We start from the raw sequence: 19068 nt of genomic DNA, 5'->3' as shown, positions 1-19068 counted from the left end.
ATAAGATACATTGATTATAAATGGAAAGTAATTCTTAAATCCACATTTACAGATTCATTTGTAAGTTCTTCTGTTACTCCTCTCAACTTTTTTTAATTTAAAACTTTTTTTTGCACTTATTTTCTTTAAAGAAAATGCTATCAGTTTTTGCAAAATCTTTTGAAATGGTTTCTTATTGCTTATTGGAAGTGGTACCAAATAACATAATGCTGATTTAACTATTTAGAAAAAGAATTTCAAGAACATTTTCATCTCCCACTTTACATAAGCTACACTTTCGGAAAACTGTTACTTTTTTAGTTAGAGAATTTAGAACTTCATTTTTTAAATTGTTTTTATTCTCTTGGTAAATAACTTCTTAATTTTGCTGGGAGTGGAACTGTTTTTTTTTAAACAAATTGTTAATATAACTCACTGTGCAGGGACATCATCAGTATAGTTACCATCTTGTTTTTCCTCTTTGGGATTTGGTGTTTGAACTAGGTTTGTTTTAACATTTATTTACTCCATTGTTTCTTGAATGATCTTACCTAATTATCCCAAAAGCAGACATGGGTACCAAAAAAGTCAGTAAAACAAACATCCCCTATTTCCCTCAACCTGACTGAGATTATAAACACTTAGTTTTCATTATGTCAATATAATCAACTGATTGAATACACACAATCAGTGATGCCTGATTAATAGTTCTTTGAATCTGTTGATGGGGAAACTACAAAGACATAAAAACAGAATGGTTGGCTTTAAGTATTAAGAAATACTCATTCTTGGCATAAATCTTAATTTTTGCCCCATTTTGCCCCATTAAAAAACAATCAATGAAATCACAAGGAGGCTCGGGCATTTAAGTTGAGTAGATGAAATTTAAAATATATAAAAAATATGATTTAAACCTTGTGATTTCTTTACAAGGTATAAATTTTGATTGAGTCAAGAAAGGAACAGCTAATTGGCCAATGAGACGAGCTAATCTCCCTCTGAGGGCTTTAAATACATGGAGTAAGTTTAGCTAGCCAGCATAGTAGATAAAGTTCAAGTCTTGGCCTCAGAACCTCTAGAGGTTTTTTGACCTTGGGCAAGTCACTTAACCCTACTGGTCTCAGTTTCTTCGTCTGTAAAATAAAGCCGGAGACGGAAATGGCAAATCACTTTAGTAAATCTGCTAAAAAACCTAACCCAACTGAAGACCCTACCAAAATCACTAAACAACAAAAAGTTTAGCTTATTTTATGGTTTTGAAATTTCTGAAAGAATGGAGGTAGCTAGGTGATGCAGTGAATAGAGTGCTGGGCCCAAAGTCAGGGAGACCTGAGTTCAGATTTGCCCTTAGACACACATTTAGGCTGTGTGACTATATCTGTCTCAGTTTCTTATCTGCAAAAAAAAAAAATTAAGATAATAATAGCAGAAGTATTTCTTATGAGTAGTAATTTGTAAAGAAAAAATAGGATTAGAAAATTTTAGTTAAGGTTATTTAATTAAGCTGATACCACCTCTGGAAATTTGTGTGCTTTACCATTTAGGCTTCAGTTTCTTATCCGTAAAATGATGGGATTTGAACTAAATGATCACTAAGGCCTCTTTTAGCACTACAGTTCTGTCATCTTGATTCTATCATAGTATCTGAAAAAATGAGATGATGGAAAGTCACCAAGTTTTTCTTATAGTCTGTGTTTAAGCCTGAAATAAACATCCCTCTTTAAAGCATGGGGGATTCCTATGACATTGCAGGAGAGGTGGGGAAGAATAGTGTAACAGCTAAATTGTGAAAGACCTATTGCTTAAATGTTTTGAAAGAAGCCTTAATTATTCCTTGAACTAATTTCTAGGTCTCATTTGCTGCAGTCTGGATGTTGTTACAACAGAGGGTACCTCATCATAACTGGGACAGAATCTATAAACTAATCGTTTTTAAAAGTAAAATTGCATAATTCACGTGGAAGATCATGGTAGACATAACCAAACAGCCATAGAGAGGCAGCATGTAGGATAGGTTTTCATTAGAAAGTTTGTACTTAGTGTTATGGGACCTCTCTTTTCCAAGTTGTTTTGTTGCCTTCAGTTGTATGTGCTATATTTTTGTGCTATATAAGCTATTAGCCCAATAACTTTTATTATATGCTATACAAAGGTAAGAGGAATTTTTGCTAATTCTCTAAATTAGCTGAGTTCTCAAGAAGATGTTCTCAAAACTAAATCATCATACACTTGTACTATAGAAATATTCTTTGTTGTTGGCTACCTCTCGAGGGCCTCAGTTTCTTTAATTTAAAATGAGAGGATTAAATGTGACCTATGATTCTATTTCAGATGCCAAAGTTGAAAAAATGTGTAAGCCAACATACTAAACTACTGAGAAAGTATATTTAGTTTTAAGACTTAAAAAATAAGTACATGGATCTGATATGAGTCTATTTTAGTTGAAAGGAGACATTTTAATGTTACCAACTTTATTTTTAATGTAACTCTTTTTTGTTTGTTAAAAACAGGAAATCTGCCTCGGAGACCAAAGTCAGCACCAGTTCATGATCTAAGTAATTCAGATAAAGGACAGGTGAATTTTGTAATAACTTAATATTTTATTGCTTGTAAATATACATTAATTGGTGTTAGAATCAACTCCTTACTAACTTGCCTTGAAAAGAAAAGTAGATAAAGAGATAAGTGATTAGATAGATGAGTGAATAAAAGGTTTTGCTAAAGCTTTTTAAAAATTAGCTTTAATCAATCAAGCATTTTGGGGGGTTCTTACTGTGTTCTAAGTATTGTGCCTTGTGCCAAGTACTGAGGCAAGGCAAAAATACAGAGAATTGTTCCTGGCTTTAAGGAACTTACTAATAGGAAAGAAATAAGTACTTTTTTTTTTTTGCAGGTGGTGGGGTGGGGGACACTTCTGTCTTAGTAAAGACTCTTAAGACAGAGGAATAGCAAGGGCTAGGCAATTGGGGTTAGGTGACTTGTCCAAGGTCTCACAACTCGGAAGTATCTGAGGTCAAATTTGAACTCAGGACCTCCTGACTGGAAGCCTGGTACTTTATCCACTGTGCTACTAGCTGCTTCAAGAAATAAATTTTTAAGGAAATTTAAGGAGCTTACATCTAATGGGGAAGGAATAAATGCCTACATACACAATAAGTGTGTAAAAACAACATGATAGTAATTTTAGAAAGACTTAAGTGACTGGGGTGACTGAAAAGGCCTCCCTTAAGAAGGTGACCTTTGAGCTAAGTCTTGAAAGAAGCTAGGGCTGTCAAGAAGCAGAGATGAGGGAAAGCATTCCAAGTAAGGGGATACCTCTGTACAAAGGGCAGAGATGAGAGATGGAGTGCCTTATTTGAGGAACATCGGGTAAGCCAGACTCACCAAACTGTAGAATGTGGGAATAGAAGTGGAGAAAGCAAAATATGAAAACACTGGAAAGTTAGGAAGGGTGAGGTGGGGTGGAGAATCACCTTAAATGCCAAAAACAGATTTTTGAGGTAACAGCAAATGGCTGTTTTTTTCAGTGAAATATATATGAGGCAAGGTTGTCTCCTGAAAAGGCATGGGGAAGGGTGTGCTGATGGGAAGATTGTGGCAAATTGGGTAGAGTGTACTAAGACTGGAATGATTGCCTTGCTACTAGGAAGGAACCATTGAAAGTAAAGAACATAAATTTGTAGTGGACCCAGTCAGCTGCATAGTGTTTTTTGATTTCTTCCAGCTCTATTCAGTAGTGTGTGGATAGTAAGTAGCAAAGGCAGAAGGGGAGTGTCATCCAAGGTTGAGGTTTTGCTAGATATGACTGGTGATAAGGAAAGATGGAATGACAAAAGATTCTGATAAAGTTCATCACTGTAGAAATAGAACATTAATGGATGATAGGAAGAATGAACATGTGACCATATCTTTGTGTGGGAGGGATACAGTGGTAGAATTGGGTTAGGGAGCTGACCATTTTGAAGAACTAGGGAGTTAAGGGAACATCAGAAGATATGGTGAAATCTCTCAGGAGATTGGCAGGACTTGGGGGTAGAAAGGAACACAGTGTGCCAGGCACCATACTCTACTAGGATTTGAATTCAGTAAATATTAAGTAACACTATTGTGCTAATGTGTGAAATACAAAGAAAGACAAAAGACATGCTCTGCCCTTAAGGAAATTGCAGTCTAAAGGAGTAGAAAACTTTTTAAAGTTCAAGGAAGATTGGGAAAGGCATTCTTTCGAAGGTAAGAATTTAGCTGGATTTGAAAGAAGCCAGGGAAGCCAGAAAGCACAAGTGAGGAGGGAAGGAGAGCATTCCGTGCATGAGAGACAGCTAGTGAAAATGCATAGGATTGGGAGAGGAGGAACTACAAGAAGGCCAGGGTCATTGGATCACAGAGTACATGGGGTGGAGTGATAAGTGTAAGTATAAGACTGGAAAGGGGAGGGGAGGTTATGAAGGACTTTGAATGCCAAACAGGATTTTATATTTGATTCTGAAGATGGATAGTGTACACTGCAGAGGAGGAGTTGCCAATCATTGGTTGTAAAGTCTGAAAGTAGCAATGGCAATGAGTATTCTAGCTGTCCCACCGTAACAAATGAGAAAAAGCACAGTGTGTGTTGGAAAGTATGGCCAGAGATGCAGTACCATCAAGAGACAGCTGGGTGCCTGTAAATTCCAGAAGATGGAAGAGAAAGAAAAAGCTTAAGGTTAAAGGAAGTTGAATTATGCAACAGGTATCCCAGGGAGCACAGTGGAAGGATTGGGCAATTCCAGAGTAGGATTTTGGAGGAACAGGAAGAAGATAGATGGGAATAAGAGAAAGAATAGGTGGGGTAAGGGAAGTACTGAGGCAAGGCAAAAATACAGAGAATTGTTCCTGGCTTTAAGGAACTTACTAATAGGAAAGAAATAAGTACTTTTTTTTTTTTGCAGGTGGTGGGGTGGGGGACACTTCTGTCTTAGTAAAGACTCTTAAGACAGAGGAATAGCAAGGGCTAGGCAATTGGGGTTAGGTGACTTGTCCAAGGTCTCACAACTCGGAAGTATCTGAGGTCAAATTTGAACTCAGGACCTCCTGACTGGAAGCCTGGTACTTTATCCACTGTGCTACTAGCTGCTTCAAGAAATAAATTTTTAAGGAAATTTAAGGAGCTTACATCTAATGGGGAAGGAATAAATGCCTACATACACAATAAGTGTGTAAAAACAACATGATAGTAATTTTAGAAAGACTTAAGTGACTGGGGTGACTGAAAAGGCCTCCCTTAAGAAGGTGACCTTTGAGCTAAGTCTTGAAAGAAGCTAGGGCTGTCAAGAAGCAGAGATGAGGGAAAGCATTCCAAGTAAGGGGATACCTCTGTACAAAGGGCAGAGATGAGAGATGGAGTGCCTTATTTGAGGAACATCGGGTAAGCCAGACTCACCAAACTGTAGAATGTGGGAATAGAAGTGGAGAAAGCAAAATATGAAAACACTGGAAAGTTAGGAAGGGTGAGGTGGGGTGGAGAATCACCTTAAATGCCAAAAACAGATTTTTGAGGTAACAGCAAATGGCTGTTTTTTTCAGTGAAATATATATGAGGCAAGGTTGTCTCCTGAAAAGGCATGGGGAAGGGTGTGCTGATGGGAAGATTGTGGCAAATTGGGTAGAGTGTACTAAGACTGGAATGATTGCCTTGCTACTAGGAAGGAACCATTGAAAGTAAAGAACATAAATTTGTAGTGGACCCAGTCAGCTGCATAGTGTTTTTTGATTTCTTCCAGCTCTATTCAGTAGTGTGTGGATAGTAAGTAGCAAAGGCAGAAGGGGAGTGTCATCCAAGGTTGAGGTTTTGCTAGATATGACTGGTGATAAGGAAAGATGGAATGACAAAAGATTCTGATAAAGTTCATCACTGTAGAAATAGAACATTAATGGATGATAGGAAGAATGAACATGTGACCATATCTTTGTGTGGGAGGGATACAGTGGTAGAATTGGGTTAGGGAGCTGACCATTTTGAAGAACTAGGGAGTTAAGGGAACATCAGAAGATATGGTGAAATCTCTCAGGAGATTGGCAGGACTTGGGGGTAGAAAGGAACACAGTGTGCCAGGCACCATACTCTACTAGGATTTGAATTCAGTAAATATTAAGTAACACTATTGTGCTAATGTGTGAAATACAAAGAAAGACAAAAGACATGCTCTGCCCTTAAGGAAATTGCAGTCTAAAGGAGTAGAAAACTTTTTAAAGTTCAAGGAAGATTGGGAAAGGCATTCTTTCGAAGGTAAGAATTTAGCTGGATTTGAAAGAAGCCAGGGAAGCCAGAAAGCACAAGTGAGGAGGGAAGGAGAGCATTCCGTGCATGAGAGACAGCTAGTGAAAATGCATAGGATTGGGAGAGGAGGAACTACAAGAAGGCCAGGGTCATTGGATCACAGAGTACATGGGGTGGAGTGATAAGTGTAAGTATAAGACTGGAAAGGGGAGGGGAGGTTATGAAGGACTTTGAATGCCAAACAGGATTTTATATTTGATTCTGAAGATGGATAGTGTACACTGCAGAGGAGGAGTTGCCAATCATTGGTTGTAAAGTCTGAAAGTAGCAATGGCAATGAGTATTCTAGCTGTCCCACCGTAACAAATGAGAAAAAGCACAGTGTGTGTTGGAAAGTATGGCCAGAGATGCAGTACCATCAAGAGACAGCTGGGTGCCTGTAAATTCCAGAAGATGGAAGAGAAAGAAAAAGCTTAAGGTTAAAGGAAGTTGAATTATGCAACAGGTATCCCAGGGAGCACAGTGGAAGGATTGGGCAATTCCAGAGTAGGATTTTGGAGGAACAGGAAGAAGATAGATGGGAATAAGAGAAAGAATAGGTGGGGTAAGGGAATGGTTTTATTCAGTAACTGGAGGGTCAACATCATGAGGATAGGGAGAGTCCAAAAATGGGATGGGAATATGTTAACCCTTGAGAAATTAAGTCTAAGATGAGTATCAGTGGATGAGGGAGAAGTACCTTGAGGGAGGCAGACAGATGTTTCAAGGTTTTCCTGGGAGGCCTATGAAGAAGGTATATGTAACAAAGGGAGCTTGATCAAAAGGTGCTGGTGTGAGGTGGGTCAGAGGCTGGAGCTGAAGTTGATCCAGCAATGGCTCTGGAAGCTGGAAACCTTTGACATAGATTCACTTTGCCCTTGCAGCACTGGCTTTGGGTTGTTGTTGTTTTTTTTTTTTTAATATGGGCACCAGGGACATCATAGGATGCTAGATTATCTTCACTTTTTCAAGATTATCTTGACTTTTGTTTTAGTAGATTTAATGGAATATTATCATTGTCAGGAAATTGTAGGTAAATCTTTCCTTAACCCAGGGTCCCTTACTTTAAAAAAAATTTTTTATAAATGTATTTCAACATAATTGGTTTGCTTTATAATCCTAATTATTTTATTTTTACATCTAAAAACATTGTGAGAAGGAGTCTGTAGGTTTCATCAGACTGCCAGAGTATTTCACGACACTCTGCCCTTTATAATTAAGTAATTCAATGTTCCTGTTGCTTAGAACTGAATATTGTCTCTGTGCATCGACTTTTCCACTTAAATCTTCATGCACAAGTGTCTTTGTGCACAAAAACGCACAAAGACAATCGTCATCCTCGGTCACCGAGAGACTACTACTACTACTATTGTAAGGTGCAGAATATAAGAGGTTGGACTAAATTTTTTAAAAGTATGGTTGCCAAGAATTAATCAATTCCAAATGATTTTTAATGGTAGTTTATTTACAAAAGGAGAAAGAGTGAAAGAAGGAAAATCAGAGAGAGGATAGGATAAGATATCTAACCTAACACACTAAGCATTTTGCTCTGGCCCCTGGCTCAAACCAGACAGGGCTAATCAGTCCTCAGCTGGAGGGTCCGGGAATGAATAAAGCAATGACTTCAGTCATGAAGCCTCTCTCAAGAGGGAAAGCCTCTCCTGAGGCTAGTCCCTTCAGAAAATACAGGGAATCAGCCTTTTTCATTCACCCACATTGTAGTCCTAATAGAAGCAGTCCTCAGCCAGAGCTCCTCCAGGGTCAAGTTCAAGGTGAAAGGCCTCTTTACAGGAAGTTCTTGGCATTTTTAAAGATATTCCTTTTTGTTACTTCCTATGACTTCCTTCCATTTTACGTGGACCCATTACAGCTAAAGTTTTGTTTAGGACTGCCTAGGGGCAGTCAGTGGGTTCTGATTTGTCACCCACTGTTACACATGTAGGTCACAGACCTCCCCCACTCAAGTGTAAGCGGGGTGTATACGCTTCTGGTGATTACATCTAAAAATGAGCAGGGGAGAGTTAATCCCATCTTCACAATATATGTCATTTGATAGTAAGCCTAATAATTTTTAATCTGTAAATTATCTCAGTTTGGGGGGGAGATTACCATAATATATAATAATTTAATGTGATGTGACAGCTAGGTGATACAGTAAATAAAAGTATTGTATTTGGGCTTGATAAGACCCAAGTTCAAATCTGGCCTCAGAAAGACACTTAGTAGGTGTGTGACCTTGAGCAAGTAGCTTAATTTGTTTGTATCTGTTTCCTGAACTGTGAAATGGAAATATTAGTACCTACATTCCCAGAGTTATTCTGAAGATCAAATAAAACATTTGCAAAGTGCTTAGCAGAGTGCTTGACACGCATTATTAGGTGCTGTATAAAAATGATTATTCCTTTTTACCTTCCATGATGCTTATATAGTTTTTAGATTAGAGATGAGGCCTTTTTTTTTTTAAGGTGATATCCAGTGAAATATTTGAACCATTGATATGCCCTGCTCCTGATTCTAAACTACAAGAAGAAGAAATTCATGGAGAGATCAGTCATCCTGATGGAAAGGTAAGACTTTATGAAAATTACAGTTTTCTTAAAAGTCTGAATCTCTGTCCATCTGTTGAAGAAAAATGAGAGTGAATTACTATATTTACTTCAAATATTTCTCTGTTAACAGACTGCTATAGTTGTCAGTGGTAGCTTGTTCAAAGATTTGGGGAAAGCAGTAGTAGACTGACCTTTGAGGGGGTTTAGTGGATTGAGAGCCAGGCCTAGAGACAGGAAGTTCTCAGTTCAAATCTGGCCTCAGACACTTCCTAGCTGTGTGATTCTGGGCAAGTTACTTAATTCCCATTGACTAGCCACTCTTCTGCCTTGGAACCCATACACAGTATTGATTTTAAGACAGAAGGTAAAGGTATTTGGAAAAAAAAACAAACATAACCAAGTGCTATTTATAGCTCTTTAATTCCTCTAAAAAAAACTGAAGCATGAGGCTTGATAATGGTAAATAATGACTGCAATTTATCAAATAATCTTGGATTTGAAAGGTACCTTAAAGATCTAGTTTTCCATCCAAAGCAGGAATGCTATATAATATCTCTACCAAATAATCATATATCCTCTCTCTAACTCCAGGATAAGAAGTTTACCACTCAATAAGGTCCCCAGCTATATTTCAAAGGTCTTCTTCGTGAACTTTCATGTATTTGTTCTAATTCTGTCCACTGGAATTATTTATGTCTGCTCCCCTCTTGCTTTTCATACGACAACATTTGAAGATATTTTAAAACACATATAAAGCCAAGATGAGTTAGCCAAGTATGAGTTTACATGCTATGCTAGCTGAATACATAGTATGACATATAAAGTATGGTCCTGGCAAGAAAGTCTGATTTTTTTGAAGACTCACCTAGCTAAGTATAGAGAAGCTCAAAATCAGTGGGATGGTCAATTGTGTATTCTCTGGCCCTAGCCCTACATGAAGTAAATACAAAATGGCCTTCAGTAATGTGTAGCCCCTTTCTGTCTCTGTATTGTTGGTGTGGGAACAGGGGAGAGAGGGTGAAACAGCAGACATTTACTAAGCATCTATGTGCTAGACCCTGGGAATTCAAAGAAAAATATAACAGTTCCTATCCTCAGTTATCTTAGAGGTTGGTACTCTTTAGAGTACAACTCTTGGAGAAACTGAATTGCATCAATCTTGTCATCAGTAAAACAGAAAAAAGGGAAGTTGCAGCTAAATAGAAGAATGACTTACGGATCTTTCTTGAAGTGATCGCACAGTTGATTTTATTTGACACTTGCAAAACAAGAAATACCATTTAAAACATTTGATTATCTTTGTATTATTAGTATCAGGTGAAAGACTGCCATAAAGAAATAGTGGTGCATTTACCAATGTCTCTTGCAGATAATGAAATGGCAGAAAAATTCTACAAAAGCCAAAAAAGATCCTCCAAATTTAATGTATTTGTGACTTCATTACAACGGTGGAGAATAGGTGAGAAGGATGAGAAGTAGATAGGAAAATATTCAATAGAGAAAAGATATACAACTCTAAGAAAATCTCTTCTGTTACTTCTGTGTTTTTGTTAGACTTACAATAGAGTAAGGTCCTATGCTAATATTTCATAAATACTTGTTCTTCCCTTGAAAAAACTGATGAACAGTTGATCACCAAATACCACAAAAAATAAAATTTTTGTATTTTAACAGACAGGAAATGACTTGTTTCTAATAGTTTCACACAGATGTTTTACTGCTATAGGTACAAAGATACTAGATGAGTCTTAATCAGCAACACTGGACTTACTTCCCCTACCGAGAGGGATATTATCTTGTTTGTAAAGTCTTAAGAAGGATGGTGGAAGATTGAGTATTCTCACTACTTAATGCAGAAAGAAGCAGAGCAATCAGTGAAAGAAGTTTGGCAACAGACTCCACCAAGAAAAGTCATTTCAATGGCATCAAAGGTTGAAACTAGAACAGCAATTAAAAGATGATGAAAGCTGTAAAGATTTTTGTAACAAGCCTTTTTTTTCCCACCAAGAATGCAAAGTTATCGTATTTTGACAATAGAATCAAATCATGGATGTGCTTACAGAGGTAGAAATGAAACTGAGGAGAAAAAAGATAAGAAAAACAACTGGATTGGGTCCTACTAGTCTGCCTGGGAAAGAGAACAAATGGATAGTGAGTTTAGACCCAGAATTAGAGGAAGAAAGCAAAAATGGGGAAAATTACATAGCCTTTCTAATGAGCATTCTTTGTAATACAAATATGCTATCCATGTTTTAAGACAGAACATTGAAGTCTCGAGACAAAAAAATGAAGTATCACACAGAGATCAATGTGGATGTGAGCATGTTAAAATAAAGTCTTCAAATGAAAAGTAACTAAATGGTTGTCCACATAAGCAAAGGCTAGGTGGGCAACTGGATTGCTCCATTGATATCCCTCTGATATCAGGAAAAATGAACTAAAGAGGATCTCAGAACATTAGGTAGACTAAGCAAGGATAGGGAAGGATAAAAACAAGAGCTGCATAGGATGGGCAGGCATAGATGATTTACAATCTACAGTGCTGAATGGAACATACAAATCTACCAGATAACAGGTCTGTTAAGTATTTAATTCTTCTCTTCCTTATAAACATCCCAAATTTATCTCATTTTACAATGGCTTATAGACGGCCTTCTAGTTCAGGAGTCTTTAATCTGAGGTCCAATACTTTATTTTAGAGATACTTTTATAACTATATTTCATTACAGTAGGTTCCCCATATAACGTGTTTTATGCATTTAAAAATATTCTTCTGAGAAAGGGCCCATTACACAAAAAACATTAAGAACCCCTACTCTAGTTTATTAAGTACTTAATTTAAAATGTGTTTGGGATTAGACATATTTTTCCAAATGTGTCTGACTAGTAGTGGGCAGTAATTTAATGACGAGGTCATTCATCAATAAACTAGTGTTCAGAGGAAGATAACTAGTATGTTAGTTTTCCTTGAGTTGTCATCTCAAGAACTGGGAATTTTATTTCTCCTGGAAAAGTTAAGACCTAAAAGAGACAGTGTAGCTGTTTTCAAGTATTTGTGCATGGTCCCAGAGAGCAAAACTAGGAGCAATGAATGGAAGTTCTAGTTATCTTGGGAGTATACTTCTGTTAATGCACTAAATGATTTCATTAGTTTTCATGATAGGCACATCATCTTAATGGGATCATAGTAAGCTTGAAATCAGTGAGTACTCCTGGATTTTTCCCAGACCATTCCACCTTGTACTTAAAAAGGACTTTTATATTTTCTTCTTATTAAATTTTGTTATGTGGATTTGCTATAGAATCCTTTTTGATGTCACGCTGCTGATAATAGTGATCTGAACGGAATTCTTTGGCATTAGTTAGTTTTCAACCTTCTTTGTATCATGGACTTCTTTCTGATAAAAGTTTTTAGGCCTTTTCTCAGAATGTTTTAAAATCCACAAAATATAGAGGATCACAAAGGAAACCAATTGTGCTGAAATAGCTATCAGAATATTTAAAAGGTGTGGAGGGGCAGCTGGGTAGCTCAGTGGATTGAGAGCTAGGCCTAGAGACGGGAGGTCCCAGGTTCAAATCTGCTCTCAGACACTTCCCAGCCGTGTGACCCTGGGCAAGTCACTTGACCCCTCCATTGCCTAGCCCTTACCACTCTTCTGTCTTGGAACCAATACACAGTATTGATTCCAAGACAAAAGGTAAGGGTTATTTTATAAAAAAAGAATATTTTTTTAAAAAATTCACAATCTTGAGGTTAAGAACCCCTGGTGAATTCACCCAACCATTCTATTATCTGGCTCTGCTTTCTCTTTCCATTTGTTCCCACAAGGATAAGAAACTTTAAATGGCTTATTGAAATCAATATGCTATTTGTACAGTGGCTCCTAATCTACTATCCTCTGATATATATTAGAATTTCCATATAACTTAGTAAAGAATGAATATGAAAACTATTATGAATATTGATGAACTGTATTGATATCTGACTGCATTTAGTAATGTAATAGTTAATAGTAAACTACTATTTTGAACTGGTATAATAAATGATAAAGCTTTAGGGACCAGGCTGATTCAGATGGTGGAGGAAACTTGCTAGAGGCAGACTAATGCAACGCTATTTATTTTCTTTTAGAGTAGGGAGAGTAAAAGTAGTAAATAGAAACTAAATAGGACATTTATTAATACCCTAGCACTAATATTTTACTAAATAATGAGCCCAACCAAACTGTCCCTCATGGGACTTCTTCTTGCCTGAAACAGGCCTAATTAAACTACCCTTACTGTCTATAGTATTAACTTCTATTTTATCTACCTTATTCTAATTTATAAATCTTTATCCTTAAATATATATAAATCTTCACAAGCCAAAATCCTCTCCAAAATTCCCTGCCTGTGACAGGTTTCACAGATGTTGCTCTCTGGCGTCACCTAGAGTTCCTGTAGCGAACAGCTTCAATAACACTCTTATCTTTAGTATTTAGTATTTATCAAATAAGTAATTTATTTGAAACCACAGTAAAATCTTCTTTTCTGTCTAAAAATATCACCAGCTCCCTGCTCTTGAGGAGAAAAGAGCCAGGCCCTCAAAGTCTTGTGGAGAATAGGCCTTAAAAGTTGGACCTCTCTCACATAGGATGCTGAGAAAAGGAAAACTTCAGTCATTCCACTATTAAATACAATTCTTTAGTCTTCTTAATTATCTTAAATTTCTTCTTAGTTTTCAACTGCCATCAACTGTCATTTCTTGAGAGAGCTCAAAGCTGTTCTCACAGGCTGCCAGATACTCAGAAGCTCCTAGTTCTTTCCCACTCTTATGCCTAATCCTTAAGAGATCCCTAGCAAATTTTCTTTATCCTCACTACAAGGAGATGTCTCAAAGTCCAAATACCTTTACTTCTGAGCTGAAACTTTCACATAATAAAACGAATTAAATTCTCCTCACAACAGTAGGCAGTGTTCAAGAATTGCTACAGTCCTGAAATTCACCCTGTAGCTAACCTGCTAATGAATCTTAATCCATCAATAAAAGATGTAGGGATATTTGAGGCATGGTTTGTCCTCAGTGAATCTATTCTGAATTTTGGTGATCTTTGCTTTGGAATACTCACAAGCCATCTCTCCTAGAATAGTAACCTAGAATTTTGATTAGAATTGACAGCAAGCTTACTTATCTGTAATGGAATCTGCTTTTCCTTTTTTGAAAATGGGAACATTTTTGTTCATCTCCAGTTTTCTCAAAGTCTTTCCATTTTCCCACTGATTACAGAAATTGGTTTTGTGATCACATTTACAAGTTTTTTCAGTGCCCTCATACAGTCATCATGGCTTCAATATTTGAATTCATGTTAACATAGCTACATTTCCCAATACATATTTCTTTTCCTAACCCTCCCAGAGTGCCCTCTTTTACTTATAAGAATACACACACACACCCTATTTTTCCAATCTAACCAACCTTTTGGAAATCTTAAGTTATATGCATTGTTTCACAATCATAGTCCCTTACATTTATAAAGAATGAGGAGAGTTGCCTTTTCAAATCTTATCTTGGTTATTTGGATGATTATAATTTCATTGCCTTCATTTTAAAACTTGTTATTTTCATTTATATTGTTTTAGTTACTTTGTAATTGTTTCTCTCGTTCTGCATACTTTACTTTGTATTAGTTATCGAGTTCCCTCAACTGTAATGATTTTACCTCTACCAGTTTGAAAGTAATTCTTGGTCTTATGCACCCTCCAATGTAATCATCTCCCTTTTCCAATCTTACCTACTAAAATTATAAAATTGACTTCCAAAAGTAATAAAAGACATTCCTTTTATTTAAACATCTTATTAAGATGATGTGCTTAGGAAATTGTGGGCAAAATCTGCTTGGTCAGGTATTTTTGATGGAGTTAGGAATCATAACCAAGGCAATTTTTATTCTGGAAAATTATAATGTACAAAATCTGTGCCTCTCCCTCCAATGGGGGGGGGCAGAAGAGAGAGGATGAAAAGCAAAATCCTTATACCTCTATCAGGTGGGTTGAACCTTTGATCACAAGGACTAATGTAAATGTATTATTTCTAGAAAGAGTAAGAAAGTCAACAAAGCACAAGTATGAAGTAGTAGTATTAAAAAAGTGAAAGGGGAAAATGACAACACCACTTTGTTCTCTCATATTATTTCTGCAAGTCTATTCAAACAGTATTAATCAATGAATATGGCATGGCCCAAATATATAGTTCTAGATATAAAGTAGAAAACTATAGACTCCAAGAACATTGCAGCCATTTATTTTGTATCTTAGCCAGGGAATCCAATCAAGTCCCTTTTGCCCTTCATCCTCACATGGAACACTGGGGTTTCCAGGGTAAGTCAGCCCAAGATAGATTCTAGGTTCATTCCTACTCTGGTATTTAGGGGTATGAAACCACAGATTAGAACGGAGAATAAGGAAAAGTAGTTGGGAAATGTGAATCATAAAATACTCAGCATTAGAAAGGATCACAGAAATAATCTGGTTCAACCTGTACTTGGAACAGATTCTCTTAGCAATATTCCTTAAAACCTTTAGTGATTGAGAACTAACTCATGATCTTTTTTTTTTTTAAGTTCACCCATCACACCTTTGAATGGCTCTGGAAAAAAAGAAATAACCTGAATCATTGTGATCTAATGCTCACACTGTTGATATTAGAAGATCTAAATTCATATGATATACAGATTACCATTTACTATGTCTGTGCTCATAAGTCATTCAGTTTTTATTTTGTAAAATGAGATTAGATGGTATTTCTAAGGCCCTTTTCAGCTCTAGGTCTTATAATCAGAGAATGATGAGAATTTGAGAACAATTGCTATTTTGATTTTAAATTCAAAGATTAGCATATTTCCATAATTATTCCTGCATGGAATAAGATTCACCTTTTATCTTTTTAATTTTAGGTTGAAAAGGTTTTAAAAAGTGGATGCCACGTTATCTTGTTCCCAAATGGAACTCGGAAAGAAGTGAGTTCAGATGGAAAAACTATCACTATTACTTTTTTCAACGGGGATGTGAAAAAAGTCATGCCAGATGAAAGAGTGGTATGTTTTTATAGATGAATTTCCTACCCCTTTATATTTAATACACACCGAGATGTGTTTGTATACATGTATGTATGTAGATATATGTACACACACACTTCTTTAAGAGCAAACATGCTGTTTTTTCTCCTTTATAGATTTACTACTATGCAGCTACTCAGACTACTCATACCACTTATCCAGAGGGACTGGAGGTTTTACATTTCTCAAGTGGACAAATAGGTGAAATTTGTGATTTTTCTCTCAATTCCTTTTCTACCGCTATTTTTCCCCAAAATAATTCAAAATGAGAATGCAGGTTCATGTCATACTATATTTATCTTTTAAAACCAGAAAAGCATTTTCCAGATGGAAGAAAAGAAATTACATTTCCTGACCAGTCCATTAAAAATTTATTTGAAGATGGAAGAGAAGAAAGAATTTTCCCAGATGGTACCATTGTTCGTGTACAACAGTAAGAATTGCATTTTAAAAAAACACCAAAAAACAAAAAGTCTTACTCTTTTAGTCTTAGAATCAATACTATGTATTGGTTCCAAGGCAGAAGAGTGGTAAGGGCTAGGCAATGGGGGTCAAGTGACTTGCCCAGGGTCACACATCTGGGAAGTGTCTGAGGTCAGATTTGAACCTAGGACCTCCCATCTCTAGGCCTAGCTCTTATTCCACTAAGCCATCCAGCTGCCCCAAGATTTGCTTTTAAATTCAGTAGTAGTTTAAAAAAATACTTTTGCTTTTCATATGACTCCATTTCCCTCCTATCCTATTAAGACAAGTTTGTACATCTGTATCCTGAGTGTCAAAGATGTTTATTGGATCATTAGGTATTAATACACTTGTTAGCTAAATTACAAACAACACACCTTTACCCTAACAGAATTTAGAGCTAGCTGATAATTTAATTGAAAAATTGCATATATATCATACTCAAGTATTCAAATAAATATTGTATATAAACAATGCATGAACATTATATTGTTTATAGGGTCTGTAGAAAGTAATGATAAACCCTCATCAGTGAATGTTTCTTGACAGTATTGTTATTTTAGTTGGATATTAAATGGGAGTGAACATGGATTAGCAGGGATCGTACTGGCAAGTCAGTCTAGAAAAGAGTTTTGGGTGTATAGTAATAGGATAGCCTGTCTAATTATGCCAGTCAGGCATGATTAGAGTTTGATGTGATAAATAATAGGGACTATTGTAAAATCTTGGTCTAGTAAGGTATAGGTTAGATACAGAAATGTCATGAAGACACCAACAGGTACATGTAGTAATCAAAATTGTGAGATCAGAAGAAAGGTCTGGACAAAGATGATCAAAATGGAAAAGGTCATAATTCTTTCTACAGTTTTTAAAATAATAGAATTTATTAAGTACCTACAGGACATAACAGTGAAAAATAGATGTATGCAAGAATTGTAGAGGGAAATGAGGACTGAATTTTGATTGGTCATATGTGGCAGTGAGACTAAGAGAAATCAGATGGAGAAAAAAAATCGGGAGGTAATATTGTTATTGGTTTGAGGTTGTTTTATGTAATGGGAAAAATATTACTAAATTCATAATTTTTTTAAAACAGAGATGGCAACAAAATAATAGAATTTAACAATGGCCAAAGAGAACTTCATACTCCCCAGTTCAAAAGACGGGAATATCCAGATGGCACCATTAAGACTGTATATTCGAATGGCCACCAAGAAACAAAGTATATATCTGGTCGAGTAAGAATTAAAGATAAGGATGGTAATGTTTTGATGGACACCAAGTTGTAGCAAACTGTTTCTTAATCATGAAGTGATATGTGGTGCTTTGGCAACTAATTTCCAACTTTTCTTTTTTATTTATGTATATTGATGTAAATTCTATAGCAGTCTGTTAATTTGTAAATAGTGTATAAAAATGAAAAGTTTTGATGTTTTCAGGTATTTAAAATAAAGTTTCAAGTTTTATAGTTTGTCCTATCTGTCCTCTGATATTTTTGCAATATCCTTAGGATTGTGCAGAATGACTATGCCACCATGAAAATTAAACCACCTATATTTTGAAAAAACAAATAAAAGTATTGGTTAATCATTAAAAAAAAAGAATCAAATGAATAGTATTATAATTGAAAAGAGGAATCTCATCTCTAATGAAGAGGAAATTAAGGCAATTATTAAGAGCTATTTTGTCCAATTATATGACTAAGTATGGCAATCCAGTGAAATGGATGAATATTTACAAAAATATAAATTCCCTAGGTTAACAAAAGAGGAAATAGACATATCAGAAAAAGAAATTGAACAAGTTAACATGGAATTCCCTAAGAAAAAATCCCCAGGGCCAGATGGATTCACAAATGAATTCTGTCAAATATTTAAATAACAACTAATCCCAAACTATTTGACAAAATAAGCAAAGAAGTCTTACCAAAAATTTTTTTGATACAAATATGGTACTAATTCCCAAGCCAGGTAGACCAAAAACATAGAAAGAAAATTATAGACCAATCAATCTCCTTAAATTACATAGATGCAAAAATCTTGGATAAAATACTACTAAAGAGACTATAGCAAGTCATCATAAGGATTATTCACTATGACCAGGTGGGATTTATACCAGGACTGCAAGGATGGTTTAATATTAGGAAAACCATCTGCATCATTGACCATATCAACAACAAACTAACAGAAATCACATGATTATCTCAATAGATACAGAAAAGGCCTCTGACAAAATACACCACCCATTCCTATTGAAAACACTAAAAAGTGTTTATTCCTATAAAAGGGCCTTTCCTCAAAATAATAAGCAGTATTTATTTAAAATCATTAGCAAGTTTCAGCTGCAATGGTGATAAGTTAGAAGCCTTCCCAATAAGATCAGGAGTCAAACAAGGATGCCCATTATCACCACTACTATTTAATATTGTTCTAGAAACACTATCAGTAGCAATTAGAGAAAAGAAATTGAAGGTATCAAAGTTGGCAATGAGGAAACTAAACTTTTTGCAGACGATATGATGGTATACCTAAAGAACCCTAGAAAATCAACTAAAAAGCTAGTGGAAATCAATAACTTTAGCAAAATTGCAGGATATAAAACAAACCCATATATTTCCAACAAAACTCTGCAGCAAGAGTTAGAAAGAGAAACTCCATTTGAAATCAATCTAGACAATATATTTGGGAATCTA

The 19068-nt window shown here is 35.9% G+C and overlaps 1 protein-coding gene across 7 annotated transcripts in view; it reads left to right on the top strand.

The window, feature by feature from the left end:
• Positions 1-17849, top strand: part of CENPJ (centromere protein J) — a 52298-nt gene extending 34449 nt beyond the window's left edge. For 6 of the 7 annotated variants that reach the window (XM_007495183.3, XM_007495182.3, XM_016421841.2 and 3 more), the window contains 6 exons: positions 2490-2554; positions 8737-8838; positions 15753-15893; positions 16031-16115; positions 16227-16347; positions 17473-17849. In XM_007495183.3, coding sequence (XP_007495245.2) covers positions 2490-2554; positions 8737-8838; positions 15753-15893; positions 16031-16115; positions 16227-16347; positions 17473-17665 — 707 coding nt within the window. In that variant the 3' untranslated portion in view covers positions 17666-17849. The other variant, XM_007495184.3, reaches the window with a different exon arrangement.
• Positions 17850-19068: the final 1219 nt, after the last annotated feature.

Source organism: Monodelphis domestica, chromosome 4 (assembly GCF_027887165.1).
Source record: "Monodelphis domestica isolate mMonDom1 chromosome 4, mMonDom1.pri, whole genome shotgun sequence".
NCBI classification, from domain to species: domain Eukaryota; kingdom Metazoa; phylum Chordata; class Mammalia; order Didelphimorphia; family Didelphidae; genus Monodelphis; species Monodelphis domestica.
This window is presented reverse-complemented; position numbering and strand designations above follow the sequence as displayed.